The sequence below is a fragment of the Poecilia latipinna genome, unplaced genomic scaffold (assembly GCF_001443285.1).
Source record: "Poecilia latipinna isolate Pla-1442-1.1 unplaced genomic scaffold, P_latipinna-1.0 Scaffold2279, whole genome shotgun sequence".
Taxonomy (NCBI): domain Eukaryota; kingdom Metazoa; phylum Chordata; class Actinopteri; order Cyprinodontiformes; family Poeciliidae; genus Poecilia; species Poecilia latipinna.
In genome coordinates, this window is record NW_015114895.1 from 235,873 (window position 1) to 247,355 (window position 11,483).

At 41.2% G+C, this 11,483-nt stretch overlaps 1 protein-coding gene across 1 annotated transcript in view; it reads left to right on the forward strand.

Annotated features, from left to right (window-relative positions):
• The window catches only part of LOC106937116 (protein FAM57B-like), a 34,092-nt gene extending 23,121 nt beyond the window's left edge, over positions 1–10,971 (forward strand). The window contains exons 3-6 of the mRNA XM_015018471.1: positions 718–723; positions 856–1,075; positions 7,928–8,023; positions 10,255–10,971. Coding sequence (XP_014873957.1) covers positions 718–723; positions 856–1,075; positions 7,928–8,023; positions 10,255–10,533 — 601 coding nt within the window. The 3' untranslated portion in view covers positions 10,534–10,971. The remainder of the gene's footprint in view (positions 1–717; positions 724–855; positions 1,076–7,927; positions 8,024–10,254) is intronic.
• Positions 10,972–11,483: the final 512 nt, after the last annotated feature.

The window sequence follows — 11,483 nt, forward strand, 5'->3', positions numbered from 1 at the left end:
AGATAATTTGGTGTAAACAAGATGGGCTCTTCGTGTACCTGCTACTGGCTGAGGTGTGTGTTAGCGTTCCGCTGGCCTCTCTGTGATTCAGGAAAGTGTGATACTAGGCTAATGCTAGCCGTTTAATCCCACTGAGTCAGCAGCCGGACCAGGCAGTCCCAGTTTCAGCCTGCTAATCCCCCCCTTCAGATTAAATCCTCAGCGCTGCTCAGTTCAGTGACGCTCGTTGAGCCTGTAGCTTATCAGACCCATGCTCCTCACGAACGGCCCAGAGACTGAACCTGTCCTTTGACTGGGACGCTTTGCCTCGTCTGCTGGACGTAATGAAACAGGCCTCATTAAATCTGACTTGGTTTATTGACCTGAACTCGTTTTCCCTCATCTGTGGAACATCAACAACATCTGAGCCAAAAAGCAGCCTGTGGTTTATATAAGACGTCTTAACTGGGATCCAGAATGGATCACAGAATGGGAACATCTAGGGTTTCACTTCAGTGTTCCTGCTTTGGAGAAGCAGATGCTGTCCTTCCATCTTTCCTACCATGAACCATTTTTAGACTTATAGGAACCCTGCCCTGCTGTCTTGATAGCACCCTAAAGGCATGATGGGCATCAGAGGTTTTCTCCAGCTCATGCAGTCTGTGTTCCATTCTGATCTCTTTGGCCGGTTTCTGCTTTTAATCTTCTTCCTCCAAGTTTCAGAGCTAAAAAACTAAGTGAAAGGTCAAAGGTTGTCATTTGTATTCAGTTCTGTCTTCATAATGATCCACTACGTTACTCTGAACATGAACCTACCTGCTGATTCTGCTGGTTTTCCATCTACTGCCTTCTATCATACATCTCCTTTCTCCTCAGGCACTGGCTGGCCACCTATTTTGTCATTTGGTACGGCGTTCCCTACATGACATACGACATCTTCGCCATGTACCTCAGCCACTACTACCGCTACCACGTCAAGGGCCACGAGGACTACAAGCAGCACTCGCTGAGGACCGTCAACTCCTTTGTCCGGAGAGAGTTTCTGCTGGTGCTGCACCACATCGCACTGCTCACCATCCTGCTGCCTATCACACTGGTACGGAGGGGCGGGAGGGGTCCTGAGACAGCAGTGATGAGGCCAGTAGTTCAGGCCAACAATTAAAAAAGCTGGATGCAGGCAGGCAGCAGCAGCTCGGCTGGTGATAAATCTGCAGCTTGACGCATCAGGATTAGATGTTGCTGACGCACCAGGAAGCACCTAGAGAGGAGAAAACGTCCAAACAGGTTCAGAAAGTCAGGAAACACCACAAACACATGAATTTAAACTCATAAAACTTAAAGTTTCTAACAAGAGTTTGTACATTTTGGTGATTCACACTTTAATAGAACAAAATACTTTTTACAGCAGAACCTATATATATTATTTTTTTATGGGTTTTTTTTTACATGCTACAGTTCCACCCAGAAACTTTGTATTCATGTGTTTCTGGTACGTCCATAAATCTGACACACAAGCTGCATGATCCGCTAACAGCAGCGATGGATGAAAATGTCATTTTTTAAAATTATATAGTTTTTGATTAAACTGGAATTAACTGAAATTAACTGTTAACATTTTAATGGACTCCCAACACTAATTACATGCAAATATACATAAACTTAGCATTATTATTGTAATCCAACAAATAAATTAGCTGCTCGCTCTCCTGAGTAGCGCCAACAACTAAAAATTACTAACTTATAACTAGATGTCTGCGTGTGTGCGGTTGACAACGGTCACCAACTTTGCAACTTTGTCACTATATTTATCAACTTTTCAGACAATAAAATCTGAATCGGCAAGTCAGTCTTTTTGAAAGATCAACAATTGGTCGACACCTAGCACTGGCCAACCAGGATGAAGGGAGATCATGGTTGATTGTTTTCTGTTATTGTAAAAAGCCGTCTACAAAAGTTCTCCTGATGTTTCCATGTAGGAGAGAGAAAGTTGTCCAATGAATGTGATCAGATGGTTAGAAAATCTGATCAATAGTCCTGAGGTTGATGATTACTTCTGATGAGTAAAAGTCATGTGATTTTTCCGTAAACCTGCCTGCCAGTAACCCATTAATGCAGGAGCTCTGATGCGTTGCAGTGGTTTGAAATCAATCTACGCATAAAACTGCATTACCTCCTAATGATTGCTTAAGTGGCAGCAGAAAATAGACCCAGAACTCAATGTCATGGATTACCTATGAAGTACCGATCAGACGCTGTGAGACCGGCCGGCCCGGGTGGAAATAAGGCGGACAGAGCCTGGAACAAGGAGGCGACTAAAAATAGCAGGAGCATCACTTTGAATGCAGACTTTACATCTGATGGTAGAACTCATCCCTGCTTTTATTACTGCTCACCTTTCTCTGTTCTGAGATACTCCGTTGAGATGAAAATGAAATTAACTGAGTCAGTTTGGTTTGTAGACTGTCTAGTGCGCTTTGATCCAACTCCAGTCCGTTTGTCTAAAAAGTCCGGTTCGTTTGGGGAGATGTGAATGTGTAATTGGACTCTGTTGCAGATAAAAAAAAAATAATTCAAACTTCGGTCTGGGTTCGGTTGAAGTTAACTCTAGTTTGGTTTGAATGCACATGAGAACGCCAAGTGGACCGGAGACCGCTCTAAAAGCAGGAAGTGGACTACAGCGCAGGGCATTCTGGGTAAATACAACTAAAACAAACGTGCTAGCCTAGCGCTAGCATGAGAAATGGCTCACAGTTTTTAGCTAAAGCCTAAAGAGAAATCCTCCAACCTGACGCCTCCATTTTAGTTTCCATTTGGTGAAGAAGGAAGTTGCGCCCTGTGTCTTCAGAGGTTTTTGTGTCGCTTCCTTCAGTGGTTCTTGATGCAGCGCCCCCACAGGTCAAGAGGGGAACAGGTTGCTCAGAGGGTTTGGTTGGTTTGACTCAGAGCAGAGAAGGAACCACAGCAGCTGAAGATGGATGCGGTTAAGTTTCACTTTCTGCTCTTCAACAGACATGTCTCCTCTCCAGTCAGCTGTAAAACCAGACTGTCCTACAGGTTGAACATTTGCTTGAATAAATGACCCGATATTATTCTGATCACGTCTCTTTCCGTTAATGATTCAGTAATGGAATCATGTAACCATGACTTTTGGACCTGTTGGTTTTCTGTTTAGCTACTACACCTAGCAGTGAATTATTCATCATGCAGGAAGATCATTTATACTAAAACCAGCAGCTAATCTGGATACTTGTCGCTTATAAAATCTATCCTTATGGATTTTATGAGGTAATTTTAGAGATTGATCAGAACTAGTTTCATGTTTATCCTGACTGCCGGGCAGGTTGGTGGTCCAGGTGGAAACCAGGCCTTTGTTAGCAGTCTGTGCTCTCAGATCACATTACCCTACATTATTCAGCTCCAGCTGCAGTTGGCCTCTCTGTTTGAAACGCTCCTCCCCGTTCTTTGTTTCTACTCCTGTTCCCTCACTCATCAGCTTCATGCCAGTTTGGCCACAAAGTCCCACTCTGAGAGGAGGGGAACGTGCTGGGATGAATGGAAACCTCCCAGTATGAAGAACACCGAGCACACGTCCTGGAACTGAATCCTGGAAAAACATTTCAGAGGAACTGGAGCAATCAGACGATCATTTATATGCTTAAATTCATTTAGTTTAAATTATTTATTCTGCAAATAATAAACAACCAAAAACATGGCCACCTGTATGAATTATAGTTGCTTATTTTACATAGTATAGGATAAAATGCTAAATTTTATCCTATAAGAACTAAATGTTTCATCTTTTTCGTGAGTAAATAAAAAAAAAATTAATTGAAGATTTTAAGAGGAAGATGGTCCAAACTACCCTGGTCATATGAAAAGTAATACTAATTAACAACAGTTTTTGGAAAAGTAAGTTCAGTTTCTATCAGGATGTTCAGTCCTGACTGCCGGATCAGAAGAAATCTCTTCATTAGAACCGGACTGGCAGCATGAAGCAGGCTGAAAGATTGCAAGAAGCGGGGGGGGCCTGCTTCCACTTTGGAGTAAACCTTTCTCCTGGCTCCAGGTTTTTTATCAGCAGCTGACGGCTCTGCAGTCGGTTTCCTGATCCTCATCAGCTCTCGGGTTGATGCTGAATCTCATTTTTGTGGCAGAAAATTTGAATGATTCCCTGAGCAGATGGAGCGTCTGATGGGAACCACAGATAATCCATTGTTACCTGTGGCTGTAGGCAAATCACAAGCGCTAATGTCTCAGGTGGAGAAGTATTTACACCCTAAACTGCCTCCGTTTTGCTTTTTTCATCACATTTTAGCTTCTTCTGAACAAACAGAAAAGCTGTTTATAGATTGTGATTTTCATTTATTAAAAAATAAAAGCTCTAAAGCAACCCGGTGCTAACAGGAATGTTAGCGCACGCTACGCTGGTCTTCAGTAGAAACAGCCTGGTTAAAGTGACATCAACATATCATAATTAAATTAAAGGATTTAAGTCTGTACTTTAACTAGGCCACCTAAGGGGTGTTTTCACCAGTAGATTTGTTTCAATTTTAGACCAAAAATTCTTTAATTCTGTAAAGAACACAACGCACATTTTAAATATCCAAAATAAAGCACAACAACCAAAAACCATAAACAAAATGGAAATGAAAACCAAAACCAAATATAACAAACACAACTAAAACCATAAACAAAATGAATCATGATTTCTAGGGGTATGAGAATCCTTGTTAAATGACGTTTAACTAAAGTCCTACGGGGTTTAGAGTCCCAGTTGACGGCGTTTCAACTACAAACCTAGAGGTTGGAGTCCCTGTCAAACGGTGTTTTTGACTAAAGTCCCAGAGGGTTAGAGCCCCAGTTAAACGACATTTAACTGAAGTCCTAAAAGGGGTGCGGGTTTTAATGTTTTGATCTTTTTTAATCTTTTTCAAAATGTCTTTCTCTTTCTCACTGTTTATTCAATGTCACATGCTGTTTTTATTTTAGTTATGTAAAGCACTTTGAAATGCCTTGCTGCTGAAATGTGCTATACAAATAAAATTTGATTGATTGATTGATTGATGCCCTTTAAAAAATATCAATCATTAGAATTAAATTGAAAATGATCACGTTCATTTTAACTTGCTATGCAGTTAATCGATTAATGAATTTATTGCGACAGGCTTAGACAAGCCTCTGTGTTCTTTTGGGTCAGCAGAGGTTCTGGCATTCAAACTCTTCCATTTTTGTCTCTTTCTTCTTGAATCATGACATTTGACCTGAACTGGGTCAGTGAGGCCTGCAGGTCTTCAGATCTTATTCTGGATGAATCGTTGAGAGAGATTCTGTTGGCTCGGTGTGTGGATCCTGGTTCTACTGAGGTTCTCTGGACTTCCAGAACCTTTTAGGTGGTTCTGTAATCTGATGGACGTCACAGATTTTGCTTCTGTTGTTGAATTTCTTTGGTTTGGGACCAGATGTGTTGTGCTGCTTTTCTGGATCTCTAAGCCTACTTCCTGCTGCCAGACAGGTTCCGATCCAGTGATCCCTTCGTTCTCCAGCTGCAGCAGCAATCAGACCCGGGTGTGTCTGCTGGAATTAAACCCAATATTGAGGTTTAGTTTAATTATATAAGCGATAAATACTTTCCCACGCTGGGCCAGGTTGGTTTGAGATACTTTTTTCTCTTTTATTTAAAATAATTTAAAATCATTTGTTGTATATTCACTTACTGTGATATGTTTCTCAGTTCTGCCTGACCAGTCGCCAGGCGGCTCGGTAAGAGCCTCTGGTGGTTGGTCCTCTGGTGACAGATGGTGAAGCCTGGCCTGCAGGCTCATGGTTTATTGATCCAGCCCAGCTGCAGGCGGGCTTGTCTTTTGTCTTCAGGCTCTTTATCCACCTGGCCTGACTCACCTGTTCTGGGGGCGGCGTCAGTCACCGCTGCTCAATATTTGAAAGCTTCATTCATTACTTATAGCCGGGACGCCACAGCTGGCTGCACTGCGGAGGTGTCGCCTTAGTGAAATTCAAAACAAGTGCAACATTGAATAAAACCTGATTATTATTATTTTGTTTTTTCTTAGGTAGTAGTATGGACGTCACTGTGTGTCATTAGAATGTAAATTTTATTGATCTCTGAGAATGTATTATACTATTATCATTATATAGCCAGGAAATGGTCTCAAAACAACAATATTATCGTTTATTGCTGTAACGGAACAATTTATCGTCCCGCAAAAATTGTTATTGTGACAGGTTATTGTGACCGATTATACCCCCACAAACATAAATACTGCTCTTGAAAATTATCCCAGTATTTATAAAATGCTTTAAGAAAACTTAAAGAAGTGTGATTTGTATTACTAAAACTTCAGACAGTAACTGTATTTAATAATATGTTCACATTTATTGGTATTTATTGATGCTTTCATTAAACAAAAAGTGGTTAAAATACTAAAACTAACAATTGAAACAATATGGACAGATTGGGGCGTCTTAAACATCATCAACTGGAATTTATTCTAACAACAATGAATCAAAAATTATTATGATTTTACTACAATAAATGATAAACTATATAAAACAGCTATGCGCAAATACCTGAGACTCAGTCTAAAAACACTTATAAAAATCAGACGCATTAATTCGCAGTAAAAGGCAATAAAAGTGAAAAGGTTCAAGGGAGTGTGAAAACTTTAGTGACACTTTTTTTACAGTCATATTTTTATTGACAGCAAAGTGGAACTGAAGTTTAATTCTTTGTGCAGAAACTTGGTGAATAAAGCTGGTTCTGATTCTGGATGCAGTATTTATATCCTGATTGGTTGGAAAAAAATCTGTCTGTGACTGCGGTTTATCAGAGTTGATCAGGTGCCAAAACATGTATTTAGCAAAGTCATGGGAGGTTTGAACCTCACAGCTCAAGTCATTGTTTGTTCATATTGTAATGCGCTCAGATCGGTCTCACGCTTCGGTTGGTGGAACAAAAATAACGCCATAATAATAAACCTTCAGTTTATTACCAAAACTGAGAAAGTGAGATGTTTAAACACCCACAGCCCTCATGGTTGTGACCCCCATCCTACAGATAATGACCGGGCCACCATTGAAGCACCTTTAAGGTTGTGGTCTCTAGAATATTAAAAAGCTGCAAAAAAAAAAATCTAGAAATTTTTCCTTTTTAGAATTAGAACCTGAGGGAACCCTAGTTTTAGTTGTTCTGTTTCAGCTGGAACGTTTATTTGCCTGTAGGAGTAAAACTGAGGAACGAGTCGGGACTTGATGCTCTGACTGCGGAGGGATTTATCTCTGAATGTTGGCCCGATCGAACCAGTTCAGCTGCTGCTAACAAGACTAACGCCACCGCAAGTTGGGTTAATTGGTTAAAGCTACAAATGTTTAAATTTCGCAACACAACATAAACATAGAATGTCACCTTCAATGACATCTTCAGTGTCAGAAGTCTTAATTCCACTTCTACTTCTCCTCAAACCATGTCATGGTGAACCTGGAGCGTAGCTTGGGTTCATTGTCCTGTAGGAAGGTCCAAAGATCCTCAAACTGTAACTCCCTCACCAACAGCAGGACATTTTCTCCTGGTATTAAATCATCTGGTTCCCCAAATGATGCCTCTACGCCTCCACCATGCTTCATTCTTCCCCCAGACAGTCCACTGATCTATAAACCGAACGGTTCCACAGAACAGATCAGCTGAGTAAGCACAGGCCGGTGCGGTTCAGTGTTTCCCAGTCCGTCTACTGGTGAAATGAATGTTTGTTTGTTTTTCTACTTATTTCCTCAAGTAACTAGAAACTAAACCCAGATGGCAGCATTTGACTGAAATCTCAGCTAAAGAAATCTGCAGTAGCTTTAACTGTTCCTCCATGTAGGAAAAAGGCAGATCAGATGGTGATTATTGGTAAAGTTTGGTAGGAAACGGTTTTATTGTCTCTGTTTGTCTCAGTTCTTCAGGAAGGACCAGGGGGATTTCTTCATCGGCTGCTTGTTCCTGACGGAGCTCAGCACGCCCTTCGTCTCCCTGGGGAAGATCCTTATCCAGGTGAGACTAACACTATTGCTAATGCTAACTCCTGTTTACTGGGAGTACAGCCAGCTACTGGTGGAATTGTAAAAAGGTTCATGGGGTTGAGTATTTATTTAAAAAGGTTTGTTTCTTCAGATGAACAGAACTGATTTTTTTTTTGGTCAACACATGAATTATTGGTTATGTTTGTTTATTAATGCGAGTAAAAGGACTTATCTGGATTTTTAAAATATATAATAATAATGTTGGAGCAGTTGGAAACTTGGAGAGTTTAATCTGACTGATGCTTCAGATATTTTCCAGACTCAAAATGAAAATTAGACCCAAATATTAACAGATTGTCGAAACATTTTATGAGTTTTATTTTGGAGCTGCTGACTTCCTGGTTTGCCCCTCTGACAGGAAGTGATTGATGTAAGCTCTTCAGCTCTGGTCTTTTACTGAAGCGGGTCGATCGTTTCCCCTCAGGGCCTCATGAGGAGCGGTGATTACTGCTGCGGGACGAATTATTCACCTCTGAATATGATTTATTTCAGCTGCTGAAACTGGACCAGAACAACAAACATAACGAGTTTTACTTTTAATCAGAACCGTGCAGCAGCAGCGGTCTAGTCACAGGTTCTGTCTGTTCAGAGCAACAACAGACCAACGAGAGCTTCAAATTTCTTGGGAATCTGAATATTTATGCAGAACTTTAACAGAAAACTCGATTATGTTGTTTATTTTGACATTAAATTAAATTTATTTTCATTTGAAGAGCAGTTTGGCCTGGAAAGGTGTATGTAAACTTCTGGTTCCAGCTATATTTCAGCAGCACAACAAACATCAGAACTCGGTCCAGTTAGAGGTTCTGATCCGGTCCAGTGAGAGGTTCTGATCTCTGTAAACCCAGTGATTCATTCGGATCTCTGCTGACCTCTAGTGTCAACAGGAGGAACTGCGATGCTGCTGCTCCAGTCAGATCAGAACCTAGCAGACGTGTTTATTGGGTCGTTTGGTTCTGGTCAGATGACTTCCTGTTGTGTCTGGACCGCCAGGAAGTTCCCTCCTTTTATCAGAACCATGAAGCTCATTGGGCTCCTGCAGGTCTGGAGGTTTAACTAGAAGAAACATGAGAAAATTCAGAGACTTAAACCCGATCCAACCTTCCTCCAAGACATTTTTCCTTCTGCTTAACTTTCTGTTAGTACGCTGAGATACACAGGGATCTGTCTTTCTTCCTTCTTTTTCTTTATTGTTTTTTTTTGTCTTGATTTCTTTTTCTTGATTTTTTTCTTAATATTATTTCTTGATTTCTGTTTTGATTTTTCTTGATTTTCTTAATTTTTTCTGAATTTCCTTTTTCTTGATTTCTTTGATTTATTTCTGGATTTATTTCTCTTTTTTTTCCTTCTGTTTTGATTTCTTTCTCTTTTGATTTTCTTTTTGTTCTTTATCTCTTTTTTGTTCTTTCTCTTTATCTCTATCCTTCTTTCCTTTCTCCTTTTTCTTTCTTTCCTGATCAGAATCTGTTTCTTTAAATCTGGACATCAGAGGCTGAAATGAATATTTCTCATAAACGATGGAGAAAACTCAATGATTCATCTTTAATTCGGACCTCGGGGTTTGATGATGTCAGCTGAGTTTTCTTTAAAAGCATTGTTACATCCAGCGGTCCCAACCCGTCCTGGCACGATTCTGACTAATAGAACCTCTGACCGGGTCGGCTCATTAAAACACACCGACGTTCCCCACATGTTGGCGCTCATTATCCAGATTTCCTCCTGCAGCTCTGATGGATGGAAACTCACAGAACAACAGAGCAACCAAAACCGACCCGACCCGACCCGACCCGGGTCATCAGCATGATAAGAAAGCTTCATCAGAACGAAGCTTCTATTAACGAGTGGAGGGTTCTGATGCAACGAGTCCAACATGAATTAAAGCTAAATTAATCTGAATTTATCTAAAAATTTCTGTTTTCTAATAAATTACATTAACAGTGAAACTCCGCTGTACCTCTTTCTACCACATAGTAAGCTTGTATATACTGAGTTCCTGTGCAGTTTGGAAACATCTGGAACTAGATAGTGACGCGGCATCACTTCCTGTTTGACCCCAATTATTCAAAATCAAGCTTTGTGTTGTGTTTAAGGACCCAAAATAAAGTGGTACTTTTCAGTTTTCATCCATGTATTTTATGATCAGGTCGTCTGCTGGTTGAATTTTAATGTCTTCTTCCTCCTCTTCCTCTTCCGCCCCTCCAGCTGAGCCTCCAGGACTGCTGGCTGCATAAGGCCAACGGCGGCATGGTGCTGCTGACCTTCTTCATGTGCCGCATCGCCCTCTTCCCCTTCATGTACTGGATGTACGGCCGTCACTACGGCATCCCGCTGCACGCTGTTCCCTTCCACCTGCCGCTCGCCACCAACCTGGGTAACTGCTGCATCCTGGCGCCGCAGCTCTACTGGTTTGTGCTGCTGGTGAGGAAGGGCTACCGGCTGTACCTGCGGAGCCGCGGGGCGCCGCCCGCCAAGGAGGATTGATGCTGCGGCTGCGCTAACTGGACCCGTTACGGTACTGTAGTTCACCAGGACTGCCTGCTCTCTGTCGCTCCTCCTGGGCCTCCATACTCCAACTCCTCTGTAACAAAGCTGTTGCCTGAAGGACCTCTCACTCTGTCTGATTTTACTGCACTCTGAAGAAAGGTCACATTCACCTCATTGAGAGCGGGAGGCGGAGCTTCCTGGAGACTTTCTCTGATCTTTCACTCCTGCTGTTTCTACAGCTGCTGCTGTTGGAGAGGTTTGTTACGGCATTAACTGCTAGCCACTCGTGGTTGGTGGTTATGTTACAGCTCTGATGTCACGTCTCCTGGGAGCGCCTCATCCACATTTAAATCTGTTACAAGTCTGCATTAATATTCCAACTACACTGTTTATTTTTAAACTTTATTGGGGCGATTAAACGTTTCTGAAATTTCAGGGTGGCAGAAGTTTCAAGGGCTTATTTTTAGGATCTGATTTCATCGTTAAAATCGGAAACGGATTGGATCATCCAGGAGTTTTTTTTATTTACTGCTGTGTGATTTTTCTAATGTGAATTTCCTTTTTCATTGCATAATCCTAGTTTAGGTTGCACTGGAGGAGAGCGGGGTTAGGGCAGCTGGGAAGAGGCAGGATGATGATGGCTCAGGTTCTGGTCCAGTAAGGCTAATGCTAGCTTCTTAGCTGGACTTATTGTCCAGAAACCCAGTTTATTAACAAAAAGAAACAATTCAGCATGCCACCTTTATTAAGTCATCACAAAACTTCAACAGCCACATTTATTTAGTTATTTTTTCCACATTTTTTCCTTTATTTTTTCTTTTTCCACACTTTTACTTTATTTTTAGTATTTTCACATTTTTTCCTTTCTCAAATTTTTTCTTTTCTTTTTTATATTTCTTTTTTTTCTCTCTTTTGTTCCCAACAGTTTCATTAAAACCAGAAAAATG